Below are 22,822 nucleotides of genomic sequence, written 5' to 3'. Positions count from 1 at the left end.
AATAGTCTGTGGTGTATAGAGGAGGAAATATTTTCTAGCTACAAGATTAGATAGGTGTAGATATTAGGGGTATTCACAATGTTGTTTTAGGCAGCTAAAGTGCTATTTGATAACTCTGGATTGTGAATGCCCCATCTAAAACCATCTGCTATTAGCTAACTGCAGTAGCGATCCAAGCGGATAATTTGTGTAACTCAAAGTTTATAACTTCACTCTTGCTAACAAATATGACCAAAACAAATATGGCCGCCGTTTTAACAGAGTTAGCTAGAGTTAGCTAGAGTTAGCGGACTCAAACCTGTGCTATCTGCTATCGCGTCTGCTATTTTTTTTCTAACGTACCACTATAGCATTGAGTTAACACAGACTTAGCAAATAGCAAAAGTTAGCGAATGGCTCGACTTAGCCAGCTAACTCAAACATTGTGAATACCCCTCTCATTGATGAAATAATATTATTGAAGTGTACATATAATTGAAAATAGAAGATTGGGTACTTAAGTGTAGTGAAAATAGAAGGTTACTTAAATGTAGATATAATTGAAAATAGAAGATTACTTAGATGTAAATATCATTGAAAATAGAAGATCAAGTGTAGATATCATTAAAAATAGAATATTATTGAAGTGTATATAATTGAAAATAGAAGATTACTTAGATGTAAATATCATTGAAAATAGAAGATCAAGTGTAGATATCATTAAAAATAGAATATTATTGAAGTGTATATAATTGAAAATAGGAGATTATTACAGTGTAAATATGATTGGAAATTGGAGATTATTACAGTGTAGATATCATTGAAAATATTGAGCGTTCGCTTTGCATGTTTAGTAAAAATGTTGACTAGAAGCTGACATTTCAATTTTACAAAATCATTATCATTAGGAATTATGATGATTCGACGATTCCAATCGTATCATAACAAAAATATTCACACTTTATTGACAAAATAGGCTCTCGTTCCACGATGCTTTCACGACAACTAGATCGATTTCAAGTGTATAAATGACATGATTTGTAGACAATAATTATAGTTCAGTCAATGAATACTCGAAAAAGGTGTGAAAAATGATGTATTATTGGTCAATTTTCTATTTTGAGAATAGGCTTAGAATTGAAATAGGTTTAGAATTTGAATTGGTTTAAGTTGCTTGGAAGAACATACGAGTCTGTTCATCGAAAAGAGAGACAGTAACAAAACGCTTGTGATTGTGTATGTATAAATGTAATGACTCATACCAGTCATTATACTCCGTACAAAACTACTTTTGACTTAGAGGGACATGCGCAGCAGGGAAAGGTAGGGATTCAGAGGCACAATGTTTCCGTTCTGAACCGGCCAGCGTTCTCTAATTTCCAATGAGTGTTCAGCTGATCATGATACACATACGGATGTTTCATCTCTGGAAGCATTTAAACGACTGAGTCTAATTGGAAAATTGGCAACTGCGCTACTACCTATGACTCTATTTGTCACTGTACTTGGCTGATCTCCCTCCATTTCTCTGCGCCGCATATTCCTCCAAGTCAAAAGTAATTTTGTACGGAGTATAATAGTTGCAATGAGTCAGTGCTTCAATAGAATAAGCTGATATGACATCACGCTTATACTTTCGCAAGTGAAAACTTGTTGTCAAAAAAACTATTTTGTTGTCCCTTCTCTCGATGAACCGACTATATACAGTGTTCTGGAAAAATGTGACTACGAGCCAGGGCGTGATTCCTCACATCAAAAGAAGAAAAAAGTTCTAATTAACATAGGTCCGAAAATGCTTAGTTACCAAGTTAAACAGAGTGGAAGATCTCGTCTGAATTTCTGTGCAGCTGCTGAAACGAAGCCCTACGGGTATTTGTTGGCTGTTAATTAAGATGTACAATTTAGCGAACTTTATGAAAAATGAACTGAGAAATTGAATAAAACCGATTTCAGACCTGTAGCTACAGTAATTTTTAGTATATGTGACTTATGGGCACCTTTTTTCAGAACATTCTTTATAATTGATACTCTTACCTGGGGCCGATCGCATGATAAAATACAAACTAATTTCATAAGTAGTGATTTGATTTATAGAATATGATGGTATTAAACTATTAGCTTGTATTTCATCATGCAACGGGCCTGATGGGTGAATCCCTTGAGGCCTTGGGGGTGGGGGTTTGAGAACATATAATTGATTTTTGTTCCTCCCTCCTGTAACTCGAAAAAAGGGTTCAAGAAGATTAATAGCTCATATGAAAACGAGGTTATTCGTGGTAGAAGGCTATCTAAATTTGCTACATTTGTTTGCTCCCTCTAGTATAGTCTTTACATGAATAGTTCCCGAGATATTCACCACTGAAAATTGTGCGTAGTTTTCTTCAAATGCATATGTATTAATCGACTGAACTATAATTAATAATGTTGAGAGAATAATTATTATATGTAAGCTGCGTATAGACTAAAGCTGATTCTCACACAACAGTGACATTGATAATAATTATTTAGAATATAGTTCCCATATGTTCTAATGGTATTTTTCATACTCACTCGGCCGGGCTGAGTAGGAATAGTCCAATTAAAACTCGTTGGAATTATATTTTCACTGTTGTGTGCGATTTCTGCTTTATGCGCCACAAACAAATATTTTTTGCTCTTCATCAACTGATTCTATGCTTATTATATCTGTATCTTACTGCAATTGTACAAATAATATACAGAGTGAGTCATATGTATGGGAACCCCGCAATAAGTTGGAGACTGTTGTAGATATAATAATGTAACTTTCAGGATAAGTTATTGGTCAAATACTCCACCTTTTGACGTAAAACTGAATTTCAACCCCCCATGAGGGGGTGAATTAGGGGTTGAAACTCAAATATTTTAAACGTCAACATTCATTATGTGGTACATCATTTTAAAGACCTTTTTAGAACAAGAAAGATGAGATCAATAAAAATGTTCTTTGATACTTATATCCAAAATGGCGGCTGATTGATATTTTAATTTTTAAGGAAATGAGGGATTGTAACTTAAATATTTTGAATGTAAAAACCCATTGTATGATACATCATTTCAAAGGCCTTTTCAAGATGAGAGAGTTTACATAAATGAAAATGTTCTATTACACTTTTATCCAAAATGGCGGCTCGTTGAACTTTATCAATTATTCCTTTAAAAACTAAAACTTCAATCAGCCGCCATTTTGGATAAAAGCATCATAGAACATTTTTATTGATGTCATCTTTCTTGTTTTAGAAAGGCCTTGAAAATGATGTACCACACAATGGGTGTTAACATATATTTGAGTTACAACCCCTCATTTCCTTAAAAAATAAAACTCCAATCAGCCGCCATTTTGAATGAAAGTATATAGAACATTTTAATTTATGTTATTTCTCTTGTTTAAAAAAGGCTTTAAAATGATCTACCACACAATGGGTGTTTACATTTAAAATATTCGAGTTACAACCCCTAAATCACCCCATTATGAGGGGTTGAAATTCAGTTGTACGTCAAAAGGTGGAGTATTTGACCAATAACTTATCCTGAAAGTTACAGTATTATATCTACAACAGTATCCAACTTATTGAAGGGTTCCCATACATATGACTCACTCTGTATAATAAGCCGATGGAGAACGTAAGACGTGTGTTCGTGGCACATAAGTCTGTATGCAGCTTGATTTGAAGGAAGTAAATGGTAATGAAACTTGATAACAACACAGCTGCCATTTCATGCTATTATGTATTTATGTAATTAATTTTCATTTGAAAAGCTTTTCTTGAATTTAGAATTTCATCAACATCAAGAACTTTCAAAGAATCACGAGAAATTTGAATATTAGTATTTATGTACTCGCATATGAAATTCCATAAAGAATTAGTTGCAACACACAATTGAAAAACTATTAGGAACCCTGTATTTTATTGTAACACTACTCACTATTTAGAATTAGTTACATTTATGTTTTTGAAAGTATAGGACTAAGTTCTTTTTAAATTCAAAAATATCCTTCAAACATTTCCAATGTCTAATAACAAAAGTGATTGGTGATGCTAAAGAAAACTATTCAACAATGGTTTAAAGGAAGTAACTCTTAACTCTTGCCTGAGAATATTATCGTTCAACAATGAATGGCTTTTTGACAATGTTTCAAACTGTAAAGAAAGATCAATTCTTGCCTGAGAATATCATCGTTCAACAATAGTTTATTCAACAATGGTTGAAAACTTAAAATTATTGAAACCTTTCTTCAAAGTGAGCTTAAACCTTAAAACCTTTCTTTGAACTTCAAATGAAGATCAACTCTTGCCTGAAAATATTATCCTTCAGCAATGGTTTATTCAAAAATGGTTTAAAGAAAGCTTAACTCTTGTCTGAGAATATTTTCCTTCAACAATAGTTTATCAAACAATGGTTGAAAACTCTAAATCATTGAAACTTTTTCTTTAAAGTGAGCTTAAACCTTTGACCTTTTTTTGAACTTCAAATGAAGTTCAACTCTTGCTTGAGAATATAATCGTTCAACAATGGTTTATTCAAAAATGATTTAAGAAAGCTCAACTCTTGTCTGAGAATATCATCCTCCAACAATAGTTCATCAAACAATGGTTGAAAACTCTAAATCATTGAAAACTTTCTTTGAAGTAAGCTTAAACCTTTGACCCTTTTTTGAACATCAAATGAAGCACAACTTCTGCTTGAGAATATAATCGTTCAACAATTGCTTATTCAAAAATGGTTTAAATGATTTTAGAAAGGAAGCTTAACTCTTGCCTGAGAATATTTTCCTTGAACAATAGTTTATCCAAATCCAACAATGGTTGGAAACTCCAAATCATTGAAACCTTTCTTTGAAGTAAGCTTAAAGCTTCGAACCCTTCTTTGAACTTCAATCAAAGTTTTCAAAAACGAGTATTATGCCTCAGAATGTAGGCCTAATCGTTCAGCAATGATTTAAAGAAAGCTCAACTTTTGCCTGAGAATATCATCCTCCAACAATAGCTCATATAACAATGGTTGAAAACTCTGAATCAGTGAAACCTTTCTTTGAAGTAAGCTTAAACCTTTGAACCCTTACTTAACATCAAATAAAGCTCTACTTGAGAATATAATCGTTCAACAATCGTTTATTCAAAAATGGTTTAAAGAAAGCTTAACTTTCGCCTGAGAGTATCATCCTTCAACAATAGTTTATCAAACAATGGTTGAAAACTCCAAATCATTGAAACCTTTCTTTGAAGTAAGCTTAAAGCTTCGAACCCTTCTTTGAACTTCAATGAAAGCTTTCAAAAACGAGTATTATGCCTGAGAATATAATCGCTCAACAATGGTTTAAAGAAAGCTCATCTATTGCCTGATAATAATTACATTATCGTTTAATGTATTGTAACACCAACAATCAGCACAAAATAAACCAGTGTTACATCTTGATGTCATTATCACTATGAAAACTATTTATGGCTGAAATCAAGAGCACTTCTAATTCCATCGTATGTATTATCGTTTATCGAACAATCTTAGTAAGCAGAGATTACGTTTGGCTTTGCACGTGAACATGAAAAGTGGTATGTTTTAGCTAGTAGATTAGCGTTAGCTCTTGTAGTTTAGTTTAAATTTCTGGTGGTCAGACGTGTTCTTCTCGCTGCTAGTCCCGGCTCCAAAACAACTGACCTTGGAGAGACAGCTGAACAAGAGCATTCTGATTGGCTGGAATCCCCCCGACCTGAGCTGCTCGTCACCAATCGACTGCTACCATGTCTACGTCGATGGAGTCCTCAAGGTCACCGTCAAAACAACCGAACGCACCAGAGCTCTCGTAGAAGGCGTCGATTCTACCAGAGTAAGTTTACAATTTACTCAATTACTAATTCATAAATTGTAATAGAATAATTGGAGATCTTTTCAGAAATTTAGGCTTGAATCAACTAGAACTGATAATGAATGGCTGAAAAGAACATGTTTCTATATGTTGATGATAAGAAACAGATTTTCCTGTTATTGTACTAGTTTTTGGATGAATAAATCTTTTTCATTTCATTCAAAAGGAGGAATCAGCAGATTGAATGAATAACGGTTGCATCACCACACTCTATCAACAGAGATGTTGTGCGATTCCTCCATATTTATATATTTATTCAACAATGATAAAACACATAATCATAAAATGATTGGAAACGGAAAAACAGGCCTATAGCCTTTACCATCCCATTCCCGAATTTTTATTGAAAATTAGTTCAAAAGAGGTTATGATTCTTCATTACTTTTAAACACATATTTAGGTGAAATCCTTGAAGATAAAACACATAATCATAAAATGATTGGAAACGGAAAAACAGGCTTATAGCCCTTACCATTCTATTCCCGAATTTTGATTGAAAATTAGTTAAAAGGAGGGTATGATTCTTCATCACGTTCTAACACATATTAAGGTGAAATAGAAGAAATTTTGTCAGTTCCACATAATTTATTTGAACCAGAGTAATGTTTTAATGCACTTAAGGCATAACCATCTGTGATCATTTTTTGTTCAAGTGCATTGAAACTATAGTTTGGTTGGAATAAATTATGTGGAACTGACATCATTTCTTCTATTTCACCTTAATATGTGTTTAAAAGTAATAAAGAATCATAACCTCTTCTAAACAAATAATTGTCAATCAAAATTCGGGAATGGAATGGTAAAGGGCTATAAGCCTGTTTTATGATTATGTGTTTTATCATTGTTGAATAAATATATAAATATGGAGAAATCGCATTTATTTTAGAGTAAGTTTAGTTACACCATACTAACGATAATTTATTGTGAGATCACGTTTTACAGTCAGTGGAAATTGAAGGACTACAGGGTTGTCAATTCTCTGTTGCCACCGCCTTCTATATCATAAAGGTGCGTACAGACTTATGCGCCACGAACACGCTCATTTCGCTTCTCATCAACTAACGCCAGGCTTATTATATCTGTATCTGTTTCTGTACAAATACGGATATAATAAGCATAGCATCATCTGATAGGAAGTGAAATGCGCGTGTTCGTGGCGCACAAGTCTGTACGCACCTTTAGATAGTTGTGATTCAAGTTATTCCTGCATATCATGTTGAAATACAAAACTAATAATACCAGTTGTAAGCTGGTTGTTAAGAGAGTATTAAACTTACTAACAGCTTGTATTAAATAATACAACAGGGCCCTGATGTCATATTAATTATTGCTGATTCTTAATAATGATCAACTCTATTTAAAATATACAGAGTGTCTCAAAAGTGAAGTGCAAAACTTTGGGAATAGGTTCTATGGGTCAAAATGAAGAGAAAAGGTGGACTACTTTTTTTCCCTAAAACGCTTCGTTTACGTGATATTCGCCATTTTGTATTTTTTACAAAATAATTTTTATCTTCAAAGTTTTTCAACCGATCGCTATAAAAATCGGTAGGTATGTTTAAATAAGAGAGATGAACTGTAGAAAAAATATTCAACTTTGTTCAATTCGAAAATTAAAAATGGCGGGCATTTTTAACTTCCAATCCAAAATTTCAGGAGAACGGTGATAGATAAAGAAATTTACCAATAACAAATTTTTCTGGGAAATTTTATTCACAATCAGTTAACACCAAAAAAATTAGAATCAGACAAAGCATAACAGACATACAATAAAATGTGTGGAGTCGATAAGAAAGAGGATGGATAGTGTCATAGAAATGGATGGAGGATATGTGGAAAATTTGTTGTAATTGTTGTAAATTTGTTGTTACTCACGAAAAGTTGTTTTGTATTAGAATTCAATTTGGTTTTTAATAATTTTTTTTCTGTGATGTACTCATGTTTTGCTGCCTCGTAACACACATTTCATTGTACCTCTGTTATGCTTTCCTATTATCATTTCATTGGTGTTGACTGATTGTGAATAAAATTTCCTAAAAAAATTGTTTTCTTGGTAAATTTCTCTATCTATCACCGTTCTCCTGCAATTTTGGATTGAGAGTTTGAAATGGCCGCCATTTTGAATTTTCGAATTGGACAAAGTTGAATATTTTTTCTACAGTTCATCTCTCTTATTTGAACATGCCTACCGTTTTTTATAGCGTTCGGTTAATAAACTTTGAAGATAAAAATTATTTTGTAAAAAATACAAAATGACGAATATCTCGTAAACGAAGCGTTTTAGGGGAAAAAATTATTCTACCCTTTCTCTTCATTTTGACCCATAGAACCTATTCCCGAAGTTTTGCACTTAACTTTTGAGACACTCTGTATATTAACCCCTGGTTATCAACATTTTTAACATGTACATGCTTGATTAAATGCAGTCAGATTTCAACAGTAATTGATTGAAGAATGTAACTGAAGAGTGAATTTTTCACATTACTGACTAGATCAATTTTAAGTCTCGTAAAAGCCTTTGCCAATTGTTAAAATTAATAATGACTGATTGGAATAATTTTATATTATCACAGGCGATAAAAATAAAAATATAGTGAGTAATGTATTATTAAGTTAAAATCCAAGACTCTATTCAGCAGCTTTTCTTCTTTGGTTAGCATTTGTTGGGCTGGTTGGCAGCAACTCTCCATGCCTTTCTGTCATCCACCATCCTTCTAAGGTCACTGTAGTTTGCACATCTCACATCCTTTTCCAGTTGTTCTATGTACTTAAGTCTTGGCCTTCCTCGCGCATTCCTTCCCTCAGTCTTTCCCTCCAGTATTCTTTTTTTTAGTCCCTCATGTCGAAGAATATGACCAACTAGTTTTGCTCTTCTCTTTTTTATTTCTTCCAGTAGACAACCTCTCTCTCCAACTCTTTGAAACACCTCTTCATTCGCTACCTTCTCTCTCCAACTGATCCTCAGCATTCTTCTGTAGCACCATACAGCACAGTATAGTTGAGAAATTCGCATGTTTTAGTTTTCCCAATAGATACTATGAATATAGATGGATGAAATTGAAAACAGATAATGTTTGAATTTTGTGACGTGTTGCTTTACAGCCTCATCGGATCAGTGTGAGATCCGTGACTGCAAATCGAAGGACGTCTCGAGATGCAGCCTGCACAATGGTCATAGGCAAAGATGTGCAGCTAGGCCCATCGCAAGTGAAGGCATCTCGAGTCACTGCTACCTCAGCGGTCATATCGTGGCTTCCAAGTAATAGTAATTATCAGCATACTGTCTGCGTCAATAACGTCGAACTACGGACTGTCAAACCAGGAGTCTACCGACATACAATCACAGGTACGTCAAAAATAATATCACTTAGTCGCTCTTTTCTCTGTGCGGAATGATATATCAGATATTGGATGCCGGCTCATGAGGATTCGATTGTCGTCTTGCTTATTCAATGTTACTTGACGTTCAGAAATTGTGGATCAATGTTCAGTGGGCTTTTCGATGTATTTTCATCTTTTTTGATAAAGTTTTTTGTCCTGCTCAACCTCCAAACTATCACATCTCGATTAACTAACATTTTTAACAATTTATTTACTGTTAGGCCAGTTGTTTTTGTGCTTATTCAATGTTACTTGACGTTCAGGAATTGTGGATTAATGTTCAGTGGGCTTTTTGATGTATTTTTATCTTTTTTGATAAAGTTTTTTGTCCTGCTCAACCTTCAAACTACCACATCTCGATAAACTAACATTTTTAACAATTTATTTACTATTCGGCCAGTTGTGTGAACGTACATCATGCTGTTATCTCTACGACTATGAATACATTATGTATCATGAATAATTATAAATAAATTTTGTATAATGAATACATTATCAATAATGTATCAGCAGAAGTTGTGAGAATTAGTTGGCACAACAGACGAGTCTATATCTCTATCCATTTTTATTTATTTCATTTTTTCTCTCGAAATTCCACAAGAAATTAATACGCTAGAAACCTGTAATAATGAAATAGTTATACAGAATAAAGCATTAGGAACTATTTCCCCAAATGAGCAAGCTCAAACTCAGGGAAGGAACCAGCTTAATTTCGGCAAAGTAGTCTAATAGTAACTAAGTATAATCCTTGAAATGGACATGAAAAATATTGATGGATATTGGATGAGAATAGAATAGTCCAATACAAGAGTAAATCATAGTTGGGATGTCAGTTACTTGTGTCATACTAGTGATAAGTCAGTTGATATTTAATCGTTCACTTTTGATAAGCGTCGTACTTTCGGTTCTCGCTTTTGTGTGGTGGCTAGATTGACAGCCCAAAGCCACATCTCACTCTTCAAGAAGGTCCATTAACTTCTTATCATTATTTCCTCACCATAATAATAAATAGCCTGATATAATTATTATATCACGATCGTTGTAGTACACTCTTGAAAACAAAACGGCTACTTTGTTGAAATTGTTCCGTCCAACAAAATGGAGTTTGTGTGACTCCTTATTTGTAATCGACCAATGGGAGTGAAGAGGCGTTTACTGCTAAGTTGTTAGTTGTTAGTTGATTGGTCGAAGAGTTTGAGTTGGAGGAGGGAGTTGTTTGACATAGTACCGTATTTGCTGAGTAGATCGCAGCAGTCAATAATTAGTTTGGAGCTAAAGGACTTAAGTTAGGGTCGAAACTAGTTGTTGAACTATTTTAAAGTTTCTTAAAATGGAGGGTACAACAAGATTTTTATATTGTTTTTATCAATTGATGTTAGAGTTATGAGATTCAAGGGGCGTTTCCTACTAAGTTGTAGAAGCTTGTGATTGGTCGAATATTTAGAGCTGTTCAACGTATAACATAATTTTGCCGGTAGATTACAGTGACTTATAGACTCCCAATCAGACCAATCACCCAACTTTTAAATCACACCAGATAAAGGGAAATATTGACTCTTCTCCACAAAATAATAATAAAGAAAATATAATCTCTTTTATGATGAATAATAGAAAATATCGAATTTTCACATGTCCAATCTCTCCTCCCAAGTTTTAAATCACAAAAATATATTTTTATAGTTGAATCTACCAATGATAATCCTGAACATGGTTGAAAAAATACGAAAACTGAAGAATCAGTGAATTGTAATTTATTTCTCACCAAAAATTCGTCACATGATTAAAATACATACACTATCTTGAGGCTCATCCTCGTAGCAAAAACAGTATAACAAAGAGATGATGAATGATTGACGTTCTTGCAACTGGCCAATGGTTTTTAGATTAAACTACTTTCTCATACAACTTTTTCATTCCTCTATTTAAAAATGATATTCTTCATTTATTTATTCCTCAATTGATCACACACTGCTAGGTTTCTTTAATATACTTGTTTAATGCACAAGAAAATTTATTTCCCGAAACTACAAAGGCCTTGGAAATCTAATCCACTTCTGCAGAGGAGGACCTTCTACATGAATCAATATAATGAGGAAGATCATCATAATATTGAATACACTGCACTTCATATCAAATACTTCATTTCTAGTTATCTGCCAAGAATGTTCACTCTAATCAATCAATGAAACCACTCATTTCGAATGATTGAGAATCTGAAAAATTCCATAAGAATCTAGTTCTAGAATTTCTCAATAAAATACTGGCATCTTGACTAGCATGAAGACTAGCATAAGAGTATCCTGGCATCGTGAACGTTGAAAGACACGCTAAAAATATAAGCAAAACTTGTAATACATTATCTAAAATAATCTAATCATCAATATTCCAATATTTCTACATTCAAAAACTTCATTCCAGCTACCAACCATAGAATTTTATTGAAAATTGAATTTTATGATTTCTTTCAATATGAAATTTGTTGAACTATTCTAATATCATTTTTCTGCTATTATGACATTTTTAATTCATTGATGGAAAGCTGGATGATCAATAATTGAAACGCATCGAAGTCAACATTCAATGGATTGTAGTAATCGTATTGTATGATAATTTTATTTCTGATGATAAAAAAGCTTTCAAAAACGAGAAAAAAGACAAGAATCAACTTAAGCTGAAGTAAGCTTAAACTTTCATGTAAGGCTTATCATCCAATCCCAACGTTGTTGTATGTAGCTAAGTCCCCATACTCGCTTTATTTTCAAACATTTTGTTTATAAACATAAGGTCATATCACACCTTCTCCAATTTCGGTTACTTTGTACTGAAACCATGTAGTCTAGAAATTGATATCCTAGAGAAACAATAGCTTGAGTAGATATCCCATGGTATAGGGCGTTTATGTCGCAACTTTTACTGCTATTTCAAGTCGATTACTATCGATTATTGTAGATTTTTACTGTTTTGTTGGGGTGAGAGTGTATGAACGGCACAATATGAGAGACTACCAGCGTCACACACCTTTTTGGGAAAGAAATACGTGAACTATCGGCTTGAGATAACAGTAAAAGTTGCGACATAAACGCCCTATACCATGGGATATCTACTCAAGCTATTATTTCTCTATGTTGATATGCTACTAAAAGCGGTATGCTACCAGAATATGGTATCATGTCACAACAAGCAACACTTTACAGCATTTGAAATTAAACGTTTTCATGTACATTCCACCAAAAGTTCATGAAATCGGCCCAAAGTATTTGGAATTATTTATTGTAATTATATCAAAGTATTTATTGAATGGAAAAAATCTATCGGAAACTGCCAATTACAAGTTGTTGTCTCAGTACCGTATTATCGGAGATTGGTTTTTTTAATTTTGTGGTCTCTTGAAGGGCTGAAAGTCTGAGAGTTAGCGTTGAAAGGGGTAAGATTCAATAGGGTGGAGACACCGCTTCATGAACATCTATGTTTCAAATGCCCAGAAATTAGCCACTGTTAACGGATGGTGTTGGGCAGCATATTGTTTCAGATTTCAAAGTATATTATTATTCAACAGAGACAAAAACACATAAATCATAAAATGCTTGGAAATAGAAAACAGGCTTATAGCCCTTACCATTATAATTGATCAAAATTAGAGCGCTGCTATTTCCTTTCATAAAGCCCTGTTTTCCAATAAATTCCTGTTCTGTAGAGCAGAAATAGAAACTGTAAGAAACCTTGTGGAGATATTCACACAGTCCTAAGCACTCCTAAGCACTAATCTGTCAATGGATGAAGACTTCCAAAAGAACTAGTGCTATTTGAAAGGTTCCTGTTACGGGAACAGAAATTCATTGGAAATAGGTCTTAGCAACTTACGTTAGACCTTAGGCAAGTACATACATCATTGGATCCAGAGTGGATCTATTTGAAAGTCCCAAGTTTTTTAATAGAATATTTGATTTATTTCAATCAACATTAATTATTTAATTTGTAATTTATTGAAATGAAGGGCCGGTTTCAGAGCTTGGGATTTAGCTAAGTTCTAGACTTTGAACAGCTGAGTCAGAAAATTGGCTTTCCGAAACGGGGCGTAGTCGTAGTTTTTATTCATCTATTCAATCATTCAGAATTATACAACTTACAGAAAAGTACCACAGGCTTATAAGCCCAAAACGGTTCCAATTCTAATTATACAATTCCAATTTATACAACAGTCCAAATGTAGCTAGGTTATGTGTCACTTAACATCAATCACACAATGATCAATGATCAATTACACACACAATTTACAATTCAAAACACACAAAAATATTTTTTTAATTTAAAAAATTGCATGGTTGCCTGTAAAGTCGGTATACGGGCGAAAGTTTTACGTGACAACGACTTGAGTGGTAAAATAATTTCAATGTGAATATTCATTGTATAGTAGGAAGAAGGATGAAATAATAGTAACAATTAAAAACATTTATTTATACGAAGAATTATATTAAAACATTAATTTATAAGAATCTCGCACTGAACCACAACATTGTGATTACTACAACATAACCTATTCAATTATGCATGATTATGTGATATGCATTATAGTATTACTACAACATAACCTATTCACTTATTCACCTAAGCAGGCGCAGTCGCAGGAGATTGCTTGCGGCGCCTGCGCAGGTTGACTGCTCCATTTCACTCTCTCTCCAGGTGAATGCCTTCGGATTGCTGCTGCGTTGCTCGCCATTGCTCCTATTCGTGCTCTTTCCAGACGACCGTGAACTGAAACGAACGCTCTCACTCGCTCTCATTGTGAGTGCATAACGTGGGAACGTAACGCAGTTTCTTGAAGTGTCACCCGGCAAACCAAAATACTTCTAAAACTTCTAAAACTTCCCGGCAAACCAAAACGTCAAAAATACTCCTAAACTAAATTAAATCTATCACAATTAATTAGAAAATTCCAAACTTTATGATAATTTTTATTCTATAATTTTGGAAAGGTTTTTCCTTGACGAAATGAAACATTCCTAAATAATTCAAAACAGCTGAAACTTTACAATATTTTCTCTTTATTTTGTGTTCAATTTTCTAGTTTTTCGAAATTTAATTTAAACGTTGACTACGACTATGCCCCGTTTCGGAAAGCCAAATTTCTGAGTCCAGCTGTTTAAAGTCCAGAACTTAGCTAAATCCCGAGCTCGGAAACCAGTCCTTTATTTCAATAAATTACAAATTAAATAATTAATATTCATTGGGATAAATCATATATTCTATTAAAAAACTTGGGACTTTTAAATAGATCCACTCTGGACCCAATGATGTAAGGTCTAATTAAGTTGCTAAGACTTCTTTCCAATGAATTTCTGTTCCCGTAACAGGAACCTTTTAAATGGCACTAGTTCTTATGGGAGTCTTCATACATTGACAGATAAGAGCTTAGGAGTCAATGACTGTGTGAATATCTCCACAAGAGTTGATGTTCTCTTACGGTTCCTATTTCTGAAAATCCAGAACTTTGCTGAATCCCGAGCTCGGAAACCGGCCCATCAAGCTTTTTATACATGGTAGCATGAAAAGTCAACAAGGGAATCGAAGAATCAAGTTTGGGAATCTTTTTCCAGCTTTCTATATTTTTGTCCATTCAACAGTTACTGTTCAAAACCGAAATCATTGGTTGGGAATTGAAGAATCAATTATGGGAATCAATTTCCAGCCTTCCATATTTATGTCCATTCAACAGTTACTGAATGGACAAAAATATAGACTAGTAATCAACTGTTGATTAAAAATGAAAGGGACCATTGTTTTGAATTCACAATATTGAAAAATCGAATTCTTCTGATTCGTTATTAAGATTAGATATTTCAAAACATTAAAATTTTTCAAATATGATTGGTGGTAGAGGATAATATAACGAGTCGTATTTTAGGGACTTCCAAGAGTATGTACATTAAATTGTATACTATCGAATTCTTCAGTGTTGTTTGTTGTAACAGTGAACTTGGTCAGTAAGTAACTTTGGACTTCACTGACTGAATGTTGTAGATCAGAATATTGTCTCGTCATGTTGCTGTTGTGTTTGCTTCATACACAGCATCTTTGCCAATCACATAATCTCAGCATTCTTTGGATCTCGTCCAATCGCCAACTAGAAGTATGTTTTCTAGTCACTGTGACACATTGTACTGTACATTCAATCGTACAAACTCAATTTGTATTCTATATTATTACTTTCATCACATCTGCTCACTAAGGAAACTTCAAATTATTATGTTTTGTTTACATCACCATTTGCTTCATTATTTTTATTGTGTTTTAGTTAGGGATGGGTATCGAAAGACAAAACATCGATGTTTTGAACATCGATGTTTTTTCTCCTGAACATCGATAAGTGAAAAACATCGAACAGTAAACATCGATGTTTTAAACATCGACGTGTTGCCGTACATTTTACGGAAGACTATTATATCCTTAGAGTAACTCAGATAGTGAAATCAATTTCCTTTTTCATGTACATGTAAAAGAAAGGGACAGAGCTTTAAAAAAGTAGTTAACTATAAAGGAATATTATTGATTGGGAGCAACAAAACTGTAAGTTAATAAATTGTTTGTAGTTGTAGGTAATCAAACTCTACGTTATCAACAGAGATTGGTATTTAATCGAATATAAAAAAGAAAATCCAATAATAGTTGAGTCAGAAACCTCTCGGGATATCCTCGAAGATTCTGTCTTGGGATTTCATCCTAAGCTAATTTTAGCAATCATTGTTACTCATAATCGTATTCATTCAATACCTGATAGTTTTATTTAGGAAATGAGAATGAATAGAGGTGTTTTTTATGGCTATATACATTCCATACAATACGAGGACCTCTATTCCAGAGCTAGATTAATAATTGGTATTAAACGTATGTTGAGAAAAGCACTTGTAATAAGAAAAACTCTTTCTTCCTAAGAAACGAAAAATCCGACCCTCTTATTCAATTATAAATAGGTATCTAACCTTGACAAGGGCCACAGTTATGTAAATCTTCAAGAGTATCCAACAGTCTCACATAAAAATACAGAGAGCCTGATTGAAAAATTCTTTTTTGTTGGGAAAACATCGAATGACCGATGTCTAGGTAAAACCATCGATAAGTGAAAAACATCGAACAGTAAACATCGATGTTTGATGTTGAAACATCGATGTTTCTAAACATCGATGTATCGATACCCATCCCTAGTTTTAGTATTCATAGACATGTATTCATTTTGAAAAAACTTGTTGCTCATAGCACACTGTGATGTGTTTCTTAGGGCTTGCACCAAACACAGTGTATAGGGTCACGGTCCGAGCTAAAAACATCAGGGCCCCCAACTTCAATGAAAAAACAACCATTCCTGTTGAACGATATTCCTGCCACATAGACTTCCGAACCCTTCCAAAAGGTATGTTTATTAGAACATTTTCTTTTGTATTTTCAGCATCCAAATGAGAATTAAATTTTGACAGTGGATTTTGTTTGTAGATTTGAATAATATATATATTTTGAATGTGTAAAATCCAAGTGCGAGATGTAAAGGATGCATGCGTTCATACTGTCAACATATCAGATGAGATATATATCATAACTGTGTAGGTTCATCCGATGTAATATTACAGCACCCATTAACCTGAGAAAATACTCAGATATCATTAACATCCACCTCCCGCTTTCCATGTCTCATTATTTTTTCTAGATTGAGTTTTTGTTTAGAGAATACAGATCACCTAGGTTTGTATCAAAATACGTTGAAAACTTGGCATGACCTCACATCACCTCTTCATCTACCTGACTTCCATTAGGCCTATCTCTATAAAAACTTTCCTTTGTTTTCCAATGTTTATTTTCTATCCTTCGTATTCGATTTAAACTATTACTTAAAATACTACACTATCAATCATTGAATTCTAATCAAGTTCTGAATATTGCGCATCATGAGACATATTTTCCGACTAGATATATTATTTGTATTGTCGTTTCATATTATCAAGCAAAACAGAACGATACAAGATAACAATCGATCATTATGGCGGTAGATTCTAATGCTTCTAGCATTTACAAACTATAGAATATTTCCACAGTAATTATTACCTAACATTGATCATCAATATTATAAAAATTGATTGAATCTGATAGAACTAAATAGTTTTATCAATAGTGGTTAATTTAACCACTGGTTATATTAATTATTAATATATTAACCTCTGGCGAATCAACTAAAGAATCTAATTTATTCCTTTGAGCCAATTCTCCAATATAATTTAGTTTCTTTGCTTTGACAAGAAAACTAGGAGCTTCGTCTTGATCTATACTACTAAAAATGATCTTACTTTTAATGTTATCTATGTGAGTGATCTTCTTGTTCATATATTAAATTTTAGACAGTTAGGTGTTGAGTTTTTTCTTGCGTAACAGAGCCTTGATATTTTCTAAAACATGTAGATAATACCAATTCAATGAACCAACTAGAATGAACCAACATGAAAAACATTTTCGCAGAAGGGATGAGGACTGGACAATTCGGAAAAACCGGATGATAATAAAATAGTTTGACTAACCAATGTTCCACTGTAGCTTTTCTTGGTCAAGTATATTTTGAAAATCAAGCTAGTCTAAATGTCAGTGAAAAACTAATATTTATAATAATTACATATCGCCATTGTCCGAGTTATGATTCAAACTCTATTTTTGAAATAATGTATTTACCCATAATGCTCATATTCTCGATAGAATTGTACGTAATTCTCTGCATATCATAACTTAGATTTTTTGGGGAATCCTATGCATTTATATTGATGTTCTGCTAATCCATGACTACAACTATTTGCATTGTAGTAGTACTTGAATTTGACATTACTTCCATTTTTGTGCAAAATCGGTGAGAACAGTGAGGGTACATTCCTCGGAGAAATCGCCAGCAAGTAAAATTATAATGGCATTTTCAATATTGTAGAGCTGAATATCGCTTTTTGCATTTTCACTTGTAGTTTATAGATTTTGCATTACTGCTTTCGGTAATCTCAGATACTACACTTCTATTTTTAAGCAAAGTTAGAAACGTTTCAAGATTGAAATCACTTTCATGAAAATTTCTTAACGTAGTGGATTATTAATCATTTTAAAACAATTTATCAAATCGCTTTACTAGAAAATTCAATGAGTGAAGAAAATCACAAGTACAAGAAAATTCATAAGTAAATTGTAGGCCTACACAAGGAGAGTGAATTTCCAGGTCAAGGGAGAACATCATAGAGTTTTGTTTAGAGATCATTGACTTTAGCTTCGTAGAACTCAACTTTGTTATTCGTTTTCAATACATCTATAATTTAATAAAGGAAAGAATTGGCTTATACACGAACGGGATAGGAAATTCACGAATGGCGCATCATCGCGACTCAACTACTCAACTGATTAACTTAAAATTTTGCATATAGTCTAGATATGCTTTACCGAGGATGGTTATTGGCCAGTGTTTTAATCTTTCAGTTGATCAAGTTATCAGTTTGTCAAGTTTTTAATTAGACCCTTGCGGAGCACGGGTTACCTGCCAGTTTAGAATAAATACAAAATTGACATACTTTGAAAAGTTTGACATACACATCAAAATCATCTCAATAAAGATCAGTGCTTAGTGAAAATTAAAATAAAAATTAATGAAAATTAAAGAAGATTAATGAAAATTTGAAGACTTAGATAGAGTCCTCTCACTGTTCATGTTATGACATATTCAAAACAAGAGATATAGGTGTAGAAACTTATACAATTACTGTCGTGTTGTAAAATTAATTAACAGTATCATACTGTACTAGATTAGGATCAAAACTTCGAATGCGAATTTTTATGCATAGAATGGAATTGAATTGTTGCCCTCATTTTAATCTTGGGAGGACAAAGTTTGGGCGCAGCCGGCCCTCTCTTACACTTATCCCTGCAAACAAACATACAGAGAGAAAGACAGACATACAGTAGAAGAGTCAAACATTCAGAGAGACATCAATGTCAGAGAGACAGACACTTAGACACTTGAAGTGAGAGAGATTTATATACATAAACAGTTGATGAAAAGAGAGCGAGTGGATGAAAACATTGAAGATAAACTGAGATTAGAGCTATAAACTGAGGTTAGAGCTATGCTGCCTCAAGACAATAGTTGATAATAATGATACAAAATTCCATCTAGAATAATTCGATAAACAGCAAACGCTATATGAAGGCGAGTTCAAATTATCAGTAGAGTTCAAATTATTTCTCATTTAAAATTGCGTTGAGAAGTGATTAGGTATTGCCGATTATATTCAAATATTTTCAGAATTGATAAATTGAGATGAAAATAGTTTCATAAACAGTATAATTCGCAAAATCACCTTGTACAGGCTGACTCAAGTCAGATCGACTAAAACAATATCAGTACAGAATATTGTGTACTCCTCTCGTATTAAGGTGCTTACAGACCTATGAGCCACTAACACGCGCATCTCTCTTTTCATTAGCTGATGCTATTCTTATTATATCTGTATTTTTATAGAAACAGTAAGATACAGATATAATAAGCTGATTTTTCATCATCTGATGGAAAGTGAAACGCATGTGTTCATGGTGCATAAGTATTTACGCACCTTCACATTTTCGCTGTCGAGATACTTATTACATATTTTCAATTCTTAAATGAATGTAGGACAGCAATGAAGAATAAATAAAAAAATATACATATTACATATTACAATACTCATTAAATGACAGAAGTTCTGTAGGAATAAATTTATTCACGGACCTCTGAGCTCAAAAACATTGTTCTTGAGCATTGGTATAAGTATACACACATTGATCTACTCATTTACTTGGGTATGAGGCACGCAAATCTGCCCTTAGAAAATGTTGTGGCTTTGTTTGATTCTTTTATGTTGATCTCTCCTTCACTCATTGAGTGGAAATTGATCTTCTAAGAAGTATTTTAACAGCTTTTAGAAAAGTTTGCACTTCCATTGCTTTCACGGGGATTTTCTTTATTTCAATCAAATGAGCAGATATTCAAGCTCTCTATTACTTTTTATATTAACGAGTCTCTATAGTTTATTTCAGGCCATAAAACACATTTGCTTGATTCGAAAGAGGCAGGTGGTTAAAAAGAGAATACATGATTGATCCTTGAAAAAATTGTGAATCGATACTGAGTAGGAGAAGAAGTTCAAAACTTTTCGTGAAAACTATCTCAATTTAATGATCACAGTATACTTCTTACAACTGTTTGCTTTCTTGTCCATAAATAAAATAGCTAATTCACAGTACATAATTATAAATACTACAGTGAGATAGATTACAGTCTTAAATACATTTTCTCGCTTCTTTATCGTCATGCTTGGAAGTTTAAATGGAAGATAATTTAAGTTCGAAAACATGGACATGTATTTTAAATATTAGTTGGCTTTCCTAAAAACATTTCCATTTATCTCGTGATGCTTTTTCACTTTCATTGCTATTCATGTTTGGTTTTCATCATGATAATTTTACAACTTCAAATTAAACTCGTTTGGTAGTGGATCACTACCAAAATAATCCACTAATATCGCAAACATTTATTTTGTCCCATGAAAGGAAATTATTTGTTCAAACTATATTGCATATAAAAAATATGCATATATTGAAATTATATTGCATTCTTCTAACAGCGCTTTCAATAGTGGAATTGGAAGATACAGGTGAGAGTACATCCTTGCCTCTCAGATCGATAAATGCATTTGACATTTTTGTTTGCTCGTTAACTTAGCTTATCATTCAGACATGCATGCTGCAATTGACCTAACCCAGCTTTTCCTTGACCGTCAAGTGTCGGGAAATCTCAAATAAAATTACTTCTTTTTTTCTTCATTGGCGATTTCGCTGAACTGATAATCAATCTGCCTCTTTTTAAATCTTGCAAGTGTTAAGTGTTAATGCACATTTTGGTCTTACTAACACACTCCTCTTATGTATTATTAAATTCTCAACAAAGCTACTTATTTTCAAGTACTTCTTTAATATTTTTTCTGAGGATCTACTCATCACGTTTTACAATTATCACAAATTATTCTCAATCACTAAGAAATAAATTATCGTTATATTAAATAATATTCAATCAATTAAAACTTTTCTCAATTTTTTTGTGAAACTTCAACTGTTTTCTGCATTCTTTATTGATTCATACAATAAGTAGATCATCAAAATAATAGGGAGAGAAGAAATAATGTAACCTTGTGCTATTCCTCTCCCAAATTTAGATAAGGTTACACAATAGTCCGATATAGGTTAAATAGTTTACATTGGATTGAATCCAGTTGATATGGCCATTGGAACCTATTATCTTTTAGTAATAAGATAATATTTTCCCATCATTTCGACCAATTAAGTTGAAGTAATACGATGAGGAGTATTAAATGAAAAAAATTCAATTGGAGTACTTGTCATTGAGGGAAATAATTTAGATATGCATCAAAAGTGTATCAGGCTACTGGTGCTTCTATATTTAATGAAGAACTCGTTCAATTCAACCTGAAATATTATTCTCAGAAAGTTTTTCACGCACAAATAGAAATCCATTGTCGCGCTATTTTGTTCAAATAATTTGAAATCCACTTAACTGCCACTCCCGTTGAACGGGTGATCACCTGAAGGACAGTTTTCATTAAATGTCATTGGTGGGTTGAAAATCACTTACAGTGGTTAGGAACCCACTTAAAGCTGTAGGTCCACTAATGTCTAATCATTAACATCCTCATTGATTTCCCTTGTAGAAGCCTTTAGCCTGTGTGTGTATTACCCACAAAAAAGATACAATGAACAAAAATCTCACATTTAATAATTTAATTTAATAAAAACATTTGCTCAGTAGACCCGGAGTTATGGGAAAAAGCTCACAGGGGGCACACGACCAGAGAAAGAGGAAAGCCAACAAGATATAAAAATTAATAGCCTCAACTAAACATATGATTTGAATTAACAACATATCCAATGTGGGTATCCTCGCCATTGAGACAGGAATGATGTGGAAAGCATTCATATCCAACCAACCTTTACAAATCTAGTTAAAGAATGTGTTAAAAAACTTTAGAAACACAAAGCTAAATCAGTAAAATTAAACTCACATCCCGGTCTTCCAGCTGAAACTGTGAAACAATTTTAAACGTTTCTAGTTCAGTCGTTCTTGGATTAAGGCTGTTCAGTACACTTTTTTATTATTCAAATTGATAATCTTTTTCAATACAATTGTTAAGATCATTATAAGAGTGAGAAAAAGTGGCAACTGAAATTTTCAAGTGGTCTAATTAGCGAGTCACGTGTTGTTGAAGTGTTGAACTCCGTTTTCTTTCCAGATCATAAACGGTTTTGAGTTTTCTATTGGAGTTTTTTTAATATATTCAGAATATTATTGGCTTTATTCTAATATGCGTTTTTTCGCGATTTATGCCAAAATAAACAAGTTATCGAATTTACAAGAAATGTTACTTTCTTATTTATGAACGATATGGGGAATAAGATGTTTTAGTTTGGGAAGATACATTTTTTGAATAATTCAAAGAGAAGTTTTGTTAATATAGTCGGAAC

At 33.0% G+C, this 22,822-nt stretch overlaps 1 protein-coding gene across 1 annotated transcript in view; it reads left to right on the top strand.

Annotated features, from left to right (window-relative positions):
- Positions 1-22,822, top strand: part of LOC111058550 (RIMS-binding protein 2) — a 196,712-nt gene that overhangs the window by 92,551 nt on the left and 81,339 nt on the right. The window contains exons 15-18 of the mRNA XM_039442150.1: positions 5,613-5,824; positions 8,966-9,209; positions 16,518-16,649; positions 20,911-20,940. Coding sequence (XP_039298084.1) covers positions 5,613-5,824; positions 8,966-9,209; positions 16,518-16,649; positions 20,911-20,940 — 618 coding nt within the window. The remainder of the gene's footprint in view (positions 1-5,612; positions 5,825-8,965; positions 9,210-16,517; positions 16,650-20,910; positions 20,941-22,822) is intronic.

Source organism: Nilaparvata lugens, chromosome X (genome assembly GCF_014356525.2).
Source record: "Nilaparvata lugens isolate BPH chromosome X, ASM1435652v1, whole genome shotgun sequence".
Lineage (NCBI taxonomy): Eukaryota > Metazoa > Arthropoda > Insecta > Hemiptera > Delphacidae > Nilaparvata > Nilaparvata lugens.
This window is presented reverse-complemented; position numbering and strand designations above follow the sequence as displayed.